Source organism: Dendropsophus ebraccatus, chromosome 1 (genome assembly GCF_027789765.1).
Source record: "Dendropsophus ebraccatus isolate aDenEbr1 chromosome 1, aDenEbr1.pat, whole genome shotgun sequence".
Lineage (NCBI taxonomy): Eukaryota > Metazoa > Chordata > Amphibia > Anura > Hylidae > Dendropsophus > Dendropsophus ebraccatus.
In genome coordinates this window covers 226,917,365-226,936,306 of record NC_091454.1, presented here as the reverse complement: position 1 = coordinate 226,936,306, position 18,942 = coordinate 226,917,365, and the positions used below count along the sequence as shown (strand labels likewise).

The following is an 18,942-nucleotide window of genomic DNA, read 5'->3' as shown; positions in this document are numbered from 1 at the left end:
CTTGAGTAGAGGGTTGTAACCATAGGAAGTAAACTGCCAGCCAACACGCCCACTATAGTATGCATATATTCAAGGAACTTTGTGCCAGCCAACGACACTACCTACCACAGCGCCTGTCACCCCATCAAGCCTAAACCCTACCTCCTTACAGCCCCAAAACCAGAAATTCCGTAACGAACCAATCCGGATCCCTGGGACCGTCAAGGGCAGTTGACCTCACTGGCAACAGTAACAACCCCCTGGACCTTAGCCCCAGCCCCCCAGATTGTCTAAAAAAATTGTATGCTCAGGGCGCATCACTGTACTAAAGAGGTATTGAACCCAAGCTGAAACCAAAATAGGTTGCATAGTGTTTTGCAAACTACTACTCCCATCATGTCTCAATTTCAGTCCATGTTGATAGTAGTATTATTGGAAGATGTGCCCATACCGGTTGCATAACTATTACTGAAATCATGTCTCACGCATAGTACATGATTAGAGTTGTACTTCAACCTGAGCCCCTTATTGGTCATGAACTCCAACTTCCATTATGTATTAGTGACAGTCCAGGTATATGGATCAATTTTTGCAAAATGTAACTAATTGGATCAGGGGTACTCAACAATTTTTAGTGAAGGTCCATTTACCTGGGTTCTATTGTCAGGTGAAGGTCCGAGCTGAACATCAGTAGGAAACGTGTTTTGTTATTGTGTTACAAACGTTCAACTATTTATATACAAAATTGCTGCTTATTAGCGGGAAAACTGGCATTTTTCTCTCTCACCAGGCCTTTAATATTAGTTACAAAGGGGGTGACTGCCCTGGTAGTATTTAGCCCCCCTGTTGCACCCCCAGTAGTGTATAGCCCCCCCTGTGCGCTCTCCCTCAGTAGTATATAGCCCCCTGTTCTTCCCCCAGTAGTATATAGGCCCCCTGTTCGCTCTCCCTCAGTTGTGTATATAGCCCCCTTTGAGCTCCCCCCAGTAGTATATAGCCCCCCTGTGTGCTCTACCCCTCTAGTATATAGCCCCCTGTGAGCTCCCCCCATTAGTATATATCCCCCGTGAGCTCCCCCCAAGTAGTATATAGCCCCCCTGTGAGCTCCCCCTGTAGTATATAGCCCCCCGCGTGCGCTGTCCCCCTGTAGTATATAGCCCCCTGTGAGCTCCCCCCAGTAGTATATAGCGCCCTTGTGCATTCCCCCCAGTAGTATATAGTCCCCTGTGAGGTCCCCCCCAGCAGTATATAGCCCCCTTGTGCTTTCCCGCTGTAGTATATAGCCCCTGTGAGGTCCCCCCTGTAGTATATAACCCCCTGTGCGTTCCCCCCAGTAGTATATAGACCCCTCAGTAGTATATAGACCCCGTGTGCTCCGGCCAGTAGTATATAGCCCCCTCAGTAGTATATAGCCCCCTGTGAGGTCCCCCCTGTAGTATATAGCCCCCTGTGCGCTCCCCCCAGTAGTATATAGCCCCCTGTGAGGTCCCCCCTGTAGTATATAGCCCCCTATGCGCTCCCCCCAGTAGTATATAGCCCCCTCAGTAGTATAGAGCCCCCTGTGAGGTCCCCCCTGTAGTATATAGCCCCCGGTGCGCTCCCCCAGTAGTATATAGCCCCCTCAGTAGTATATAGCCCCCTGTGAGATCCCCCCTGTAGTATATAACCCCCTGTATGCTCCCACCAGTAGTATATAGCCCCCTCAGTAATATATAGCCCCCTGTGAGGTCGCCCCTGTAGTATATAGTCAACCTGTGTGCTCTCCCCTTGTAGAAGCTCCCCAGACAGAAAAAAAAAATAAAAAAAACAACTCACCTAGCACCTTGCTCCCCCGGCGCACCTGTCTTCTTGTCTTCTTCTCTTCATGTCGGTCCGGCCCCCGGCTGATACGCGCTCTGTAGGGATGTCCCTGGGATTCCCCAGCAGGGCGTGCATCAGTGACCTCAGCGTACGCCGCAGGCCTGCACTTCCAGGAAGGACAGGCCGCAGCGTACACTGAGGTCTGTGGTGTGCGCTCTGCTGGGGAATCCCCGGGACATCCCCAGAGAGCGCGTATCAGCCGGGGGCCGGACAGACACTGCCCCCAGCCCCACAGGCGTACTGACATCTAAGGACAGTACGCCTATGGGGCGGGAGGAAGTACGGTGGGGAGAGGGACGGACCGGATCCGGGGCGGTTAGGAGGTCTGACCAGGGGTCCGGACAGCTGGACTCCGCGGTCCGGATTCGGACCGCGGTCCGCCAGTTGAGGACCCCAGAGTTAGATTAACTAAGTCCTACTGAAATCATGTTTAACTTTCAAAACAAAATGATAGTCGTTGAAGTTATACAAGGGGCCATTGATACTGCTCAACCTCTACTGACATAATAACTCAGTGACAGTCCATGATTTGAGTTCTAGTGTAGCAACATGTGAACATTTTAGTTGCATACATTATACTAACAGCACGTTCAAATATCTATCAATGATGGTAGTTGTAGTTTTGGACAATGTGCACATTTGCATTACAAAGCTACTACTCTTTTGACATTAGCCCTCCATATTAACCCCCTAAAACGAATGGAGATGTTTTATTAGGCTGGGTTCACACTATGTATATTTGAGGCGATGTTGGGTCTTTATGTCAGGTCCTCATAGCAACCAAAACCGGGAGTGGATTGAAAACACAGAAAAGGCTATGTTCACACAATGTAATGTAATTAAATTGAGTGGATGGCCGCCATCTAACGGTAAGTAAATGCCATTATTTCAATACAACAGCCGTTGTTTGAACATAACCTCTAATATTTGCCATTAAATGACGGCCATCCACTCAGTTACAACATTATGTGAACAGAGCCTTTCTGTGCTTTCAATCCACTCCTTGTTTTGGTTGATATATAGCCTCAAATATAGAGAGTCAAATATACGTAGTTTGAACACCCTTTAAATATACCAACCATTGTAGTTTCGATGGTAATGTGCCGGACTACATAACTAAAATGATTTAGTAATTATGTTCCAGTTTGGACAATGTTACATAGCACAAGGGGGAAACATTGGCAAGGTATACCAAGGGGAAGCTAGTGTCAGGGTACACGAGGGGTAAGTAGTGGCAGGGTACACAAAGGGGAAGCCTGTGGCAGGGTCCTCAAAAAGGAGCTCCTGTATGACTTTACAATGTTCCAAAAGTGGCTGAGTACATAAAGGGTGAACCGGGAACTTGTGATGTATTGATGTAGAATGGCCAATAATGTTAAAAATGTTCCAATGTACAATAGACAAACCAGTAGACAAGGTGTTGTTAACTGGCAAAATGTGGATCCATGTTGGAAAACGATGGGCAGCTGTCAGGACCCCAGTACCTACGCTGCTCCATCCGTAGTAAGCATATATGAGCGCTCCTAAACAGCAGTAATAGATATCGAGTAAATGCGGCAGCAGCACGGACAAAATGGAAGCCATTGGCTCTCTCAGTGTCAGTCACACTTGTGAGGGCAGCAGTCACTATAGACCGCACTATCCCTCTAGTGTTGGCGCCAATTTACATTCCGGCTCCAGTGGTGATATTGGCCTCTATTGACTGCTGCAGTGCGGCACAGAAGGAAGAGAAGTGGACGCGTAGGACTTAGGTGAGTATATGTATTAAAATTTTTATGCTAAAATGGAGGTTGGAGTGCACAGGGGGGCTATATACTGGGGCAGAGCACACAGGGGGGGTTGATACAGGGGGAGATAGCACAGAGTAATAACAAGCACAGGTGGTGCTATATATAGGGGCAGATAAACAGGGGGGCTATATACAGGGGGAGAGAGCACAGAGGGGCAGTATCCTGGGGATAGAGCACAGGGGAGCTATATACTAATGAAGAGAGCACAGGGGGCCAAATACAGGGGGATAAAGCAAAGGGAGCGGTGCATACTGGGAGAGAGCACTGGGGTGCTATATACAGGAGTAGAGCACATGGGGGCCTATATACTACTAGAGAAGAGTGCAAAGGGGGGCCATATACTAATGGGGGAGAGTGTAGGGGGGGGGGGTTTATATAATACAGAGGGTGAGCACACAGGGGGGCTATATACTACAGGGGGAGCATAACACTACTAAAGTAGTCACCCCCCAGTGTAACTGAGTAGAAAGGGCCAGTGAGGGAGAGAGAAAATGACAAGTATCCTGCTTTTCAGTAAAAATTCTGTATGTATATAGTTCAACAACGTTTGAGAAAAGCAAGAAAACACGTTTCCTACTTATGTTTATATGGGACCTTCACCGGAGAACAGACACTGGTAAATGGACATTTACTTAAAATTGGTGCAGACCCAATCACTAGACTTGTGAATATGGTTTTTGCACAGATATGATTTCAAGTTTTCTAGTATTGGTGTGCCTCAAACTAGTGTAGCTAGTGTAACCTCCATCAGCATCTTCCCCTCAGCATACCAGCTGTCTCTCTTTACTGTATAATACTTGTGTTATAATGAGGGGCAGGCCTGTATCTTGCATGAGGCGAGGTGAAGTGTTTGCCTTAGGTGGCAGATAACACAGCCTTTGGGGGGGCAGCATAAGCGTTCTGTGTCCTTATCTTTACAACAAGTTACGGCTCATTGCCCAGCCGTGTTTCCTGTCAGTTCTCGCCACAGGCGCCAGTTAAGCTAGAAACGGTCCAGATGAGGGGCCCACATGAGGGGTTGATGCTAAAGGAGGTAAAGCATTAACCATTGTTGTAAGAATGTGACAGTGTGTATCAATAACAATGGTGAGAACCAGTATGTTGTTTTTTGTAGCTAGCACACAAGTGTGTATAAGTTTATCTCCTTCACCATTATCCCCTCATGTGACCCCTCAGTATACCAGACGTCTCTCTGCACTGTTTAATACTGGTAGTATACAGAGGAGACAACATGAGGGGATGATGCTGAATGAGTTAACAATATATACAGTGTTTAGAGACTGTGACAATGTCTATCAGTCACAGCTGTGAGTACCTGTGTGTGTATTTTTGTTGCTATCACACAAGTGTGTTTAGCTTTAACTCCTTCACCATTATCCCCTCATGTGGCCCCTCAGTATACCAGACGTCTCTCTGCACTGACTAGACTGGTAGGATACAGAAAAGACAACATGAGGGGAAGATGCTGAATGAGGTAAACTTATTTACGTTGGTGTGAGAGTCTGTGACACTGTATATCAGTCACACCTTTGAACGGGAGGCTCTCACATCAATGTGAATACCGTTGTCTCCCTCAGCATTATCCCCTCATGTGCCCCCCTCTACATACCAACAGCCTAATAAAGAAATGTATAAAAAACACCTTCACTATAAACCCCCACAGAATTACATCAAAACGTTTGGTTATAACGTTTACCTCTTGTTCACGTCTATGCAGGCTTAATGCCAGTTGCAGAAGCATTTTTAAATAAGGTCGCCTAAGGCGAACCGGACGATTGCTTGACATATTTGTGAGTTACACTTTCACTGTGTCACCACACAACACCTATCACGACTAAGTTCAGTCTAAAAAGGGTTTTTTTTTTTTTTTATTACTCCTTCACACACAGCAACTACCTTTATTTACAATTACGACACATGAACAATCTGCCCGAAAATCGCATCACGCAAATACGCAATCGCGCATTTTCGCGCATGAAAATCGCACATAACAAACATGCGATTTCCATGCGATTTTCTTGCGTATCGCAGCAGTACATACGCAGCAAATGCGCCCTGTGTGTTTGTACCCTTAAGTAATTCCAGTAACTAACAGTACATACAGTAATCCCACAACTAGCCAAGCAGTCTAAATACATAAGTAATGAGTAAGCAAAGCAAGTATACACCAACCATAATACAAAGGTTTATTATATTAGAAACCTAAAACTGAAAAGCAGTAGTTGTGTAAGAACAGGCAAAACGTTGTATACAAGTATGAGGGTATGATGATATGTGACACGTGTATTACAGGAAGTTCTCAAAAAGAAAGATCACAGAGTAATCTCTCTTCATGGCCAGGTCTCTGGGGGGGATGAGTGACAATGTTACACAGCAGCGGCGTCAGCTTCTATGACCACCAGACCCCTGAATGTGAGACATTACCTTCCGATATTTATCTACAAGATGAAGACAAGGGAGCAGGTAGAAGAACTCCTCGGAGATATCTCTGCTCCTGCCTGATCAGTCTCCGGTGTGACGGTCAGTGAGGGCATATAGAAATAATCTGTAATTATGAGCAAATTATAAGAATCTCATAAGAAATTATTTTATAAGTAAGAATATATAAAAGTATACTTATGTATAACACAATGATAAACTATACAAACTAGTCTACAAATCACCAACTGTAAACTAGACCAAACCTCGCCATACCCCATCCCCAGTCTTTGTATCTCCTCTCATAGATGCATAAAGCTACTACATAGTGACTAGAGATGATCTAGTGCTAAAATGCTTGAATGCTCGTTATCCGAGTTGAGTATTTTCCGATGCTCGTGTGCTCGATTCCAGTAGCGAACCCCATTAAAGTCAATGGGAGACTTGAGCATTTTTCAGGGGCTTTCTATTTGGCAGAGCGGACGATGTCTGGTCATCTGAAAACCTCAGAAAGTGATGGAAACACCAAGGAAATGGAACTGGGACAGCAGGGGAATCATACATGGATGCATTACAGCCCCCCAGCCCCCTGATTTACGCCACTTTTACAGACTGACAATATTGGAAAACCACCCCAAGATAAAATAAAATTTAAAGTGGGGGAAAATGTATGAAACCTTCTTTCCTGTACATTTACTTGAGAAGAGAAATAAAAAAAGGAAAAGGAAAAGAAAATCCTCCTACGCCCCTTAAAACCTGTCCCATCTTTCACCTTAGTTCCTGTCATCTCTTACAACCATAGAGGCCGTAGATGAGAGGGAACTCAAACTACACCCAGAGGGAACAGAGGGAGCTGAGGGAGCTGATGGAGCAGAGGGAGCAGAGGAAGCAGAGGAAGCAGAGGGAGCAGAGGGAGCAGAGGGAGCTGAGGGAGCTGAGGGAGCAGAGGAAGCAGAGGGAGCAGAGGGAGTAGAGGGAGCCTCAGATGTTTTGTGGGTTTTCTGGTGTTGGATCCACTGCAGCTCACCCTTTGCATTCAGGTGCCTGATCATGCAGGCGGGGCTCCCTCTGCTCTCCCTTCAGGCCCTGGTAGCACAGTACAAAGTACAAACCACCCATGTCTTTTGCTCAGCAGCTAGTCTGCAGAAATGTCATGCCTGAGAGCTTCTCTTAGCTTGCTTTGGTGTGCTCCATAGCTAGGCAGTAGCACCAGACGTGGAAAACTGTGTCTAGTTCTGGCCACCTCACCTTAACTGTAAAATAATGCACTTGGGGAGAAGGACTCCTCCATCCAAGTAGTATATTGTCAGTGCAAGAGAAGACTTCAGAACAGAAGGATTTAGAGGCCATGATTTCTGACATCTGACAATGAGTCACGGTGGAGCCAGAAAGTGGGTAAAGCTAATGGTATGCTGGGCTGCATAGCTAAAGGTATAACCTCTAGGTCAGTATCTCTGTATGTTTTGTCTAGAAAACCTTTTCACTGAGGACTTTGTCACATATTTCTGAACAAAAAATCTACAACATCAGAGAGCTTTTATAATGGAAGACTCAAGTGGTCAGTGATCTGATGAAGAGAGAGAAGGGATGAGATCTGGGATAAACACATTAGTGAGGTTGAGGATGAGGTGAACTAAGAGTAGATCCAGTCATTTGTAGTGTATTCTAGAAAGTTTTTCATTGTCATGTATAAATATATTATTATATTTTATTTCAAATAAAATATTTTATTATAGAATTCTTCAAAGTTGTTTATGTCTAAAAGATTAGACTCTTTATTCCTCCACTGACCGTCACTCCGGAGACTGATCAGACAGGAGCAGAGATACTGTATCTCCGGGGAGTTCTTCTACCTGCTCCCTTGTCTTCATCTTGTAGATAAATATCTGCTGGTAATTCTATGATCTATAGATGATATTCATGTGCCAGGTCAGAGTGAGAGCCGACAATGTTGCTTTCTTACATTACAGTTAGATCCCTTCCGAAAACTGAAAGCAGCGAGAAGAAAGATTAATCTGACAATGGATGTGAAGAACAGAGAAATATCTAATGTAAGTGATCATTAGGTAACAATGATGGAAGACTGGTACAGAGAATGGAAAAGTATTGAAATCTTTAGATCTTTAGAGTAACCCTAGTTATGTATTATATATTATCATGGGACTAAAATTATACATTTTCAAAGGTACCTCCATTATATTTATTTATAAGTATATCCTAATAAGTGTATACAGCATATTGTCTGAGCGCATTTTTTGACAGTTCGGTTTACCAGTTTGTAAATTTTTGGCATAAAATTGGCGAACTTGCGAACCGAACCTTAACAAACTGTATATTAACTTAAAAAAGCAGATTTTCATTTCAATTTTGCTTGTGTAAATGAAAAATAGCAAAATTAAAATGAAAATATGATGTGTAAAGTAAATATATATTAAAATAGCTGGCAGCTTTAAAATGTCCCAGTCGTTATAACTTTCAAAATCTAAATAGTATAAAGCAAGTTTGTGATTTACATTCTTTTTCTTTTTTTTCGTAGTTATCATGAAAAGCGAAGCACTTCCTGTTTTCTGATTTTTTTTTTTTTCTCAAAAAAAAAAAAGAAACAGTCAGAAAGCCGGAAGTCCTGTGTATCCCAGGCCATCTAAGCACTCATAGAGAGAAGGCAGCTGTGACAGTGTACAGGTCAGACTTCAAGTGATTATTATTATTATTTTTTATTTATTAATTTTTTTACAACCAGTCTAAAAAGCTGCTTTCAGGAGACTGGAACTGTATTTCTGGTAAGTTAAGCTTTGTTTTACAACATGATAACAACAACAAAAACAACAATGAATATATATTGCAATCTTGCTTTATATCACATCTGCTGTTTTAGATTTTAAAAATTATAACGACAGTGACACTTTAATGCAAAGGTCTTGTGTCTAATGCAATATAGTCGCCAGCTATTGTATTAACATTTTACTTAATACAGAATATTTTTGTTCTATCTTGCTGTTTTTCATTTGCAAAAGCAAATCTGAAATAAAAAATATGTTGTTTTTGTAACCCCTTGCCTCCGCAGCCTGTTTTGGCCTTAATGACCAGGCTCATTTTTCAAAATCTGACCTGTCTTACTTTATGCTCTTATAGCTCAGTGATGCTTTAACGTATGCTAGCGATTCTGAGATTGTTTTTTCGTCACATATGACACTTTATATTAGTAGCAAAATTTGGTCACTACTGTGTATTTTTTGTGAAAAACATCAAAATATCATGAAAAATTTGAAAATTTTGCATTTTATGAACTTCTGAAATTCTCTGCTTCTAAAAAAGGAAGTCATAGCACATAAATTAGTTGCTAAATCACATTAACAATATGTTCTCTTTATTCTGGCATAATTTGGAAACATATTTTACTTTTTTAGGGTGTTATGGGGCTTAGAAATTTATTAGCAAATTATCACATTTTGTGAAAATTTCCAAAACTGATTTTTTTTTTAGGGACCAGTTCTTTTTTTTAAATGGATTTAGAAGGCTTGTATACTGAAAACCCCCATAAGTGACCCCATTTTGGAAACTATACACCTTAAAGAATTAATCTAGGGGTATAATGAGCATTTTAACCCTACAGGGGCTGGAGGAAATTATTCACAATTAGGGCGTAAAAAAATCGAAAATTTTAATTTTCAAATAATATATACGTTTAGATTAAAGTTTCTCATTTTGAAAAGGAACATGAGAAAAAAAGCATGCCAAAATCTGTAACGCAGGTTCTCCTTAATAAATTGGTACCCCATATGTGGGTGTAAACCACTGTATGGGCACACAGCCGGTCTCAGAAAGGAAGGAGCGCCAATTAGCTTTTTTAATGCAGATTTTGCTGAAGAAGTTTCTGAGCGCCAGGTGCGTTTGCAGCGCCCCTGTAGTGTCCGCAGAAGAGAAACCCCCCAAAAGTCACCCCATTTTGGAAAGTGCACCCCTCAAAGAATTCATCTTGGGGTGTGGTGACCATTTTGACCCCACAGGTATTAGAGGAAAGTATTTAAAACTAGACAGTAAAAATGAAAAACTTGAATTTTTCCAATAATAGGTTTGTTTAGTTTGAAATTTCTCAATTTCACAAGGAATATGAGAAAATCCATACCCCAAAATTTGTAACACAGGTTCTCCTGAGTACAACGGTACCCCATATGTGGGCATAAACCACTGTATGGGCACACAGCCGGGCTCAGAAGGAAAGGAGCGCCAATTAGCATTTTCAGTTCAGATTTTGCTGAAGTAGTTTCTGAGCGCCAGGTGCGTTTGCAGAGCCCCTGTAGTGTCCTCAGAAGAGAACCCCCCCAAAAGTCACCCCATTTTGGAAAGTACACCCCTCGAAGAATTCATCTTGGGGTGTGGTGACCATTTTGACCCCACAGGTATTAGAGGAAAGTATTCAAAATAAGACAGTAAAATTGAAAAACTAGAATTTTTCCAATAATATGTTCGTTTAGTTTAAAATTTCTCAATTTCACTAGGAACAGGGGAGAAGCTGCATGCCCAAATCTGTAACGCAGGTTCTCCTAAGTAGAACGGTACCCCATATGTGGGTATAAACCACTGTATGGGCACACAGCAGGGCTCAGAAGGGAAGGAGCACCAATTAGCATTTTCAGTGCAGATTTTTCCGAAGAAGTTTCCGAGCGCCAGGTGTGTTTGCAGCGCCCCTGTAGTGTCAGCAGAATAGAACCCCCCCAAAAGTCACCCCATTTAGGAAAGTACACCCCTCAAAGAATTCATCTTGGGGTGTGGTGACCATTTTGACCCCACAGGTATTAGAGGAAAGTATTTAAAAGTAGAGAGTAAAAAAGAAAAACTCAAATTTTTCAAATAATATGTTTGTTTAGTTTGAAATTTCTCAATTTCACGAGGAAGAGGAGAAAAAATGTACCCAAAAATTTATAACGCAGGTTCTCGTGAGTAGAACGGTACCCCATATGTGGGCATAAACCACTCTATGGGCACACAGCAGGGATCAGAAGGAAGGGAGCGCCAATTAGCTTTTTCAGTGCAGATTTTGCTGAAGAAGTTTCTGAGCGCCAGGTGCGTTTGCAGAGCCCCTGTAGTGCCAGCGGAGTAAAATCCCGGCATAAGTCACTCCATTTTGGAAAGTACACCCCTCAAAGAATTCATCTTGGGGTGTGGTGAGCATTTTGACCCCACAGGTATTAGAGGAAAGTATTCAAAAGTAGACAGTAAAAATGAAAAACTCGAATTTTTCCAATAATATGTTCCTTTAGTTGGAAATTTCTAAATTTGACGAGGAACAAGAGAGAAAATGTACCCCAAAATCTGTAACGCAGGTTGTCCTGAGTAGAACTGTACCCCATATGTGGGCATAAACCCCTGTATGGGCACACAGAGGGGCTCAGAAGGAAGGGAGCGCCAATTTGCTGAAGCAAAACCGCAGCTAGAAACAGTTATTAGAATAGCGCAGTTACTAAAATACAATAAAAAAATTAGATTACAGGTAATGTGGGGTGGTTACGGGTAATCTGCGGTGGTTACGGGTAATCTGCTGTGGTTACAGACAATCTGGGGTGGTTACAGGTAACCTGCTGTGGTTACGGCCAACGTGGGGTGGTTACGGACAATCTGGGTTGGTTACGGCAATCTGGAGGGGGTCTTTGGCAATTTGGGGTGGTTAGAGGCAGTGTGCGGTGGTTAGAGGCAACGTGCGGTGGTCAGTGCCAATGTGTGGCGGTCAGTGGCAACGTGCGGCGGTCAGTGGCAACGTGCGGTGGTTACGTGTAATCTGGCGTGATTACGGGCAACCTGGGGCAGTTAGGGGCAACGTGCGGTGGTTATGGGTAATCTGTTGTGATTACGGGCAACCTGGGGCGGTTAGGGGCAACGTGCGGTGGTTACGGGTAATCCAGTGTGATTACAGGCAACCTGGGGCGGTTAGGGGCAACGTGCGGTGGTTCCGTGCAATCTGGCGTGATTACGGGCAACGTGCGGTGGTTACGGGCAACATGCGGTGGTTACGGGCAACGTGCGGTGGTTACGGACAATCTGGGTTGGTTACGGATAAACTGAAGTGCTTATATGTAATTTGGGTTGGTTACGGCAATCTGGAGGGGGTCTTTGGCAATTTGGGGTGGTTAGAGGCAGTGTGCGGTGGTTAGAGGCAACGTGCGGTGGTCAGTGCCAATGTGTGGTGGTCAGGGGCAATGTGCGGAGGTCAGTGGCAACGTGCGGCGGTCAGTGGCAACATGCGGTGGTCAGTGGCAACGTGCGGTGGTTACGGGTAATCTGGTGTGATTACGGGCAACCTGGGGCGGTTAGGGGCAATGTGCGGTGGTTACAGGTAATCTGGTGTGATTACAGGCAACCTGGGGCGGTTAGGGGCAACGTGCGGTGGTTCCGTGCAATCTGGCGTGATTACGGGCAACGTGCGGTGGTTACGGGCAACGTGCGGTGGTTATGTGTAATCTGGCGCGGTTACGGGTAATATGGTGTGATTACAGGCAACCTGGTGTGATTACAGGCAACGTGCGGTGGTTACGGGCAACATGCGGTGGTTATGGGCAACGTGCGGTGGTTACGTGCAATGTGCGGTTGTTACGGGCAACGTGCAGTGGTTACGTGCAATCTGGCGTGATTACGGACAACCTGGGGCGGTTATGGGCAATGTGCGGTGGTTACGGGTAATCTGGGGGGGTTAGGGGTAATTTGGGAGTAAACTGCAATTATTACTATTTTTTTTTGTATGTTTGTCACTTTTTGTACTTTATACTTTCATTTTCACTGTATTACTATGATTACTGTGATATTTTCTATCACAGTAATCATAGTTCAGGGACAGAGACCAAATTGGTCTCTGTCACTTTAAATTTTCAGAGCTGGCTGGTTGTGGAGCGCATGCGCACTTCATAACCAGCCAGGAGACCGAAGAGGAAGGAGCTCCGTGGATCCGGTGAGTATATGGGGAAGGGCGGGTGACTGGGGGACGGGGGGGACTGGTGGGGTGGGGGGCGACTTGGGGGGCGACACTGTAACACTTTTTATCCCCTGTCACCAATGATTTATGGTGACAGGGGATAAAAAGTGCCGGCAGCACTGGGAACAGGCGATCAGCGGTATATAGTATATACCACTGATTGCCTGTTCCAGGACCCCACAGGGGGGGGGTCCCCGATCACTGCCCCATGCTCTCCGCTACCTCTGGTGGCGGAGAGCATGGGGCTTTGATCATTTTTTTCATTTCCATCCCTGCGAACAAACATCGTTTGTTCGCAGGGATGGGGGCGGCCATCTTGGATCTGATGGCCGCCCGGGGAGGGAGCGGGTTAGTGATCGGGGCACTAGGGGGGCTGATCTGGGGTCTGATTATTACATTTTCATCTCCCCCCACCGTGGATTCACGGTGGGGGGGAGATGAAAGTTGTCGGCGGCGCCGGTACCGGAGATTGCCGTTATAACGTTGATAGCGGCGATCTCCGGTACCGGCGGCAGGGGAAGGGGGGCCGGGGGACACAGTGACAGTGGCGGCGGCAGATCGGCGGCAATCACCACATCTTCCCCATAGACGCTGCGGTCGCATCGACCGCAGCGTTTATGGGGTTAACTGCCCGGGGGGAGCGCGGCTCCCCTCTGGGCAGAGGCAGCGGGAGGATGTGGTGTGATACTGCCTCCTCCCGCTGCCCGATCTCACTTACAGACAGCGGCGGGAGGCAGGAACAACATGACGTTTGGGGAACGTCATGTTGCATTAACTACCTACTTTACACGACGTTCCCCAAACGTCATTTTGCAGCAAGGGGTTAATATATAGCTATATGGCAATATAAGTGATCCCCTTGCATTAAAGTCGCCAGCTATTTTACTATATATTTACTTAAAACAGCATATTTGCGTTCTAATTTTGCTATTTATTATTTACAATAGAAAAACTGAGACAAAATTATACTACAAATATAAAAATATATGATTTCATTCATAAATTTAACAACAATTACCTTTTCACCTAATTCTTTCATTTACAGCTCAGTAATTATTGATAAATTTATGAATGAAATTGCTAGGTACAAGTTATTACACATTGTACCTAGCAATTTCATTAACAAATTTACTGAAAAGGTTATTGCCTGTAATTTTATTAATTAAACAGCTACGTATAATGTGGTAGCATGTGTAACAAGCGTAATGATTTAATGGACTTTCTCAAGGGGACAACACACTGGATTTCCCTGCTGTGTTGTCACCTTAAAAAAGTCATCATTTGATGATGAAACGTAGCAGTAGTGGAAGGGAAGATTTGGAATGCGTTCGCTAATGCATCCAAAAGTATACCAAAGGTTTTTTTTTTTAAAGGGGCAAAACTCATCGCTCACCCAGCTGAATGTTGATAATATGGTCATTACTCTATATCGGGAATTTTTCTAGTTCCTAAAGCCCGGGTATCGCTTGGAATTCCAGGATTCAGACTATTACCTAGGCTGAATCCCGGAATTCCAGACGGTACCCGGGCATTCTCCTCATTCCACACGGAACTGGAAGGCACAGGGCCGGGACAAAGAGTAGGCAGGGGTAGGCGATGGCCTAGGGCGCAAAACTACAGGGGGCGCAGTCTGGATGGGTAATTAATTTTCTTACCCATCCATCCTGTCCCCCGCTCGCCCGCCAGCCCACCCTGCACTGTAACCAGGGCCGCATTGACGGGAGTGCTGTAGGGGCCAGGTGACTCACAGAGAGGGGACGGTGCTGCTGGCTGTATACTGCATTGCTTAGTGAGAAGAACAGACTCTTACAGAGCTGTCCTTCTCACTAGGATGCAGTCTGGGGTCGTGCTCCCTCCCCTGTCAGCAGTCTGTAGGTCTCACCGGCTCTCACCTCATGGCTTCAGTCTCCTGTCTGTGCAGGACAGGAGGGGGAGGGGCGGGAGAGCATAGTGCCGGTGAGGAGGACGACAGAGGAGCTGCAGGTGCTGGGAAGATAGAAGGAGATCCCTCATTAAATGTAAGTGCCTGCATGGGAATGTGTGTGTGAGAGTGGATGTATGCATGTATGTGTGAGAGTGAGTGAGTAATTGTATGTGTGTGTATCCCTCCCAGTACTTGCTGGCAGTTGTAGTGTTGTCACAGGTTAGCTGTCAGCCTGTGACAACACTACAACTCCCAGCATGTACTGACAGCTTGCCTGTGACAACACTACAACTCCCAGCATGTACTGACAGCTAGCCTGTGACAACACTACAACTCCCAGCATGTACTGACAGCTTGCCTGTGACAACACTACAACTCCCAGCATGTACTGACAGCTAGCCTGTGACAACACTACAACTCCCAGCATGTACTGACTCCCAGGATCCCAGTGCATGCTGGGATTTGTAGTGTTGCCACAGGTTTGTAGTGTTGCCACAGGTTGCCAGTACATGCTGGGAGTTGTAGTGATGTCATAGGCTGTCAGTGCATGCAAGGAGTTGTAGTGTTGTCACAGGTTAGCTGTCAGCCTGTGACAACACTGCAACTCCCTGCATGTACTGACACAACACTCATCCATACCGGTACTACTACACCCCTTATCTATACCTGAACTACTACACCCCTTATCTATACCTGAACTACTACACCCCTTATCCACTCTACCTCCACTACTACACCCCTTATCTATACCTGAACTACTACACCCCTTATCCACCCTACCTCCACTACTACACCCCTTATCTATACCTGAACTACTACACCCCTTATCTATACCTGAACTACTACACCCCTTATCCACTCTACCTCCACTACTACACCCCTTATCTATACCTGAACTACTACACCCCTTATCTGTACCTGAACTACTACACCCCTTATCCACTATACCTCCACTACTACACCTCTCATCTATACCTGTACTACTACACCCCTTATCCACAATACCTCCACTACTAAACCCTACCTAAATGGAGGCACAAAGAAGATCTCCTATACTGTATGGGGGCACATATTTGGCAAACCAATTTATATGGGGTGCTTTGGGGGCTTGTCTACTACATGGGGGCACAGGGGGAGCACTGGCACAGTGGGAAGCAATACAGTTGCTGTCTCAAACCTTCCCCGCTGCTGTGTGATCCCGTGTCTTGCTAAAAAACATTTTTATCCCAGGGAGGTGGGTCTGTGACGATGTCTGTGCACGCCCTGCTCTCTGGCCACTGCTGTATCTTCAAGCTGCCACGTCCTCCAGAATAAGTGACAGCTGGAGGAGTGGAGACGACCTGAAGATGCAGCAGCCATAGAGCAGGGCGTGCACAGACATTGTCACAGACCCACCTCCCTGACACTCTCAACCTGTGATAAAAATGTTTTTTAGCAAGGCACCGGATCCCACTGCAGTGGTGAAGGCATGTACAGTATGTGTTGCAGTAAAATGATAGAATCAGTTGTTTGTTTTTCAACATGTTTGAAAGACAAACGACGCAACGATCAGCCGACATGAACGATGTTGGCTGATCGTTGCCTACTATTCCACAGGACGATTATCAGCCGAATCTGGCCCGACAATTGTTCCTTGGAATAGGGCCTTTAGGGAAACTGACCGCCGATTCTGATAACGCTGGGTTCGGGGGGGGGGGGGGGGGGGCGCAATTTGCCTTCTCTGCCTAGGGCACCAAAACTCCTTGTCCCGGGCCTGGGAAGGCATCAGTAATCAAATGCGGCAGATTCATGAATGTTCGTTTCTAGAATTTCCAGAGGTTCGATCAACTCTAGTTTGAAAGTATTCTAGAGGGTGCAATATTGTGGCCACTTTATATCTGTTGTCTTTTAATAAATACAATTTATTTCTTGGTCTAAACATAGGAGCACAACAAAACGGAGATCACAGAGTTCCTTCTCTTAGGATTTCAAGTCAGTCAAAGTTTAAGAATTTTCCTGTTCTGTTTGTTCCTTGTGGTTTATTGTCTGACAATATTTGGGAACCTCCTGATCATCATCCTGGTGTCCACCAGCAAGATCCTCTACACCCCAATGTACTTCTTCATCTCACAACTCTCTATCAGTGATATCTTGGTGACTTCAGACATTGTCCCCAACCTGCTCCACATCCTACTGAATAATGGGGGCACCATGTCTTTTATTGGTTGTATCACTCAGTTATATGTCTTTTGTTCCCTAGAAACATTTGAGTGCTTTCTCCTCGCAGTGATGTCTTATGACAGATATGTGGCCATCTGTAATCCCCTCCGGTACTCCTCCATTATGACTAGTGGACGTTGTGTGATATTGATCATCAGCTGCTGGTTGTTTGGGTTTTCTATTATGTTAATTGACACCATAACAACAGCAACGCTAAACTATTGTGGACCAAATATAATTGACCATTTATTCTGTGACCTGGTTCCTTTACTAGAACTTGCCTGTTCTGACACCTACATCATTGACTTAGAGGTTTATTTACTAAGCATTCCAAATGTTATTTTTCCAGTTTCTATCATTATTCTGTCATACGCTTATGTATTTTTAACCGTTTTCAGGATCCCATCTACTACAGGTAGACAGAAAGCCTTCTCCACCTGTAGCTCCCACCTCATTGTGGTCTCCATATTCTACTGGACTATATTCAGTGTATATATTGTCCCAACAAAAGGCCGAACACTTACGATGAGTAAAATCCTCTCCCTGCTGTATACTGTTTTTACTCCTTTAGTCAACCCCATTATATACAGCCTGAGGAATAAAGATATTAAAAAAATTGTACAAAAAACACTCTATAAGCGGGTGACCTGGTAAAATTTGTGCAATTTCCTATTCATTATAGATCTACAGATCATCACACATCATAGACAGGGTTACACTGACCCATGAGGTTACTCGAGACTGTGAGTACTACAATATTTGAGTGCTTGCTACTCCAGTCAAAGCTTGTAGCTCTATAGCTCTTAGTCTTGCTATAGGGGTCACAAATGTTACAATTTGTCCACAAAGGTTGCGCAGGCCCCCCTCCCCACCTTCTGTCATTATGCAGTTATTCTAAATTGGCTGTGAATATGACAACCGATTCGGGAGGACTGCAGTGTGCAATACTGCAGGTTGCTCTAATCTCCTATTCAATTGTATCAGCAATGGCTAATAGAGCTCCCTGTCCTATCACTCGCTGCTTCCTCCTGTGTATTGTACAGTCACGTAATTACCTCTGCCCCCATGACACAGCATCCAGACCTAACCAGAGGAGGCCTGAACATGGACCAGAGCAGGAATACGGAAAGGTGAGTTTTATCCCCAACAAAAAAAAAACTACAACCTTCATTATGTCCTGCTGGCAGTTCATGATGGAGTACAGTACAGTGCAATACATTTATTATAGGGGGCAGTCACAAAGTACAAGAGGGGGAGGCAGTGGCACAGTATACAGGGGGACAGTGACAGTTCATTAGCACACTGTGGCAAATTAGGGGTTGTCCCCTGAAAGTCATTGGATATAACTGTTTCTCTGACTATGCCTGATTGGGTCAGGGCCAAGCTATTTTTCACCAGGGCCAATGAGCCATGGGCTATACCCCTGAGAAACCCCCACATTGTTACCCCAGTACCCACCACTAAAGAGGTACTGTGAAGAGCCAGGTACCAACAGTTCTGGAGTGTCAAAAATGTGTTGCTCCAGGACTGGGCAGTAGCAGGCTGGTAATATTAGGCTGGGGACAGCCAAAATAAAAGGGCATTCCCACCCTGGTATTACTAGGCTGCTGCTTTTTGTTTGTTTTTTTATCCCCCTTATCCTTTCCCATGTAAGCCATATAAAAAAAAACTAGCAAAACTTTATAGCAAGATGTGTATAACATACGAGAAATACCTTAATGTTGCAACTTTTCGGTGTTCACTCCAGGTAATAGCAAGGAAGTGTACTCACACGGATGCAGGCTTTACTTTCACTTGTATTTCTTTAA

The 18,942-nt window shown here is 44.8% G+C and overlaps 1 protein-coding gene across 1 annotated transcript; it reads left to right on the top strand.

Annotated features, from left to right (window-relative positions):
• Positions 1-5,992: 5,992 nt before the first annotated feature.
• Positions 5,993-17,788, top strand: LOC138785846 (olfactory receptor 10A7-like). The gene is made up of 3 exons (XM_069962235.1): positions 5,993-6,092; positions 7,959-8,098; positions 16,859-17,788. The coding sequence occupies exons 1-3, from the start codon at positions 5,993-5,995 to the stop codon at positions 17,786-17,788; spliced, it is 1,170 nt and encodes a 389-aa protein (XP_069818336.1).
• Positions 17,789-18,942: the final 1,154 nt, after the last annotated feature.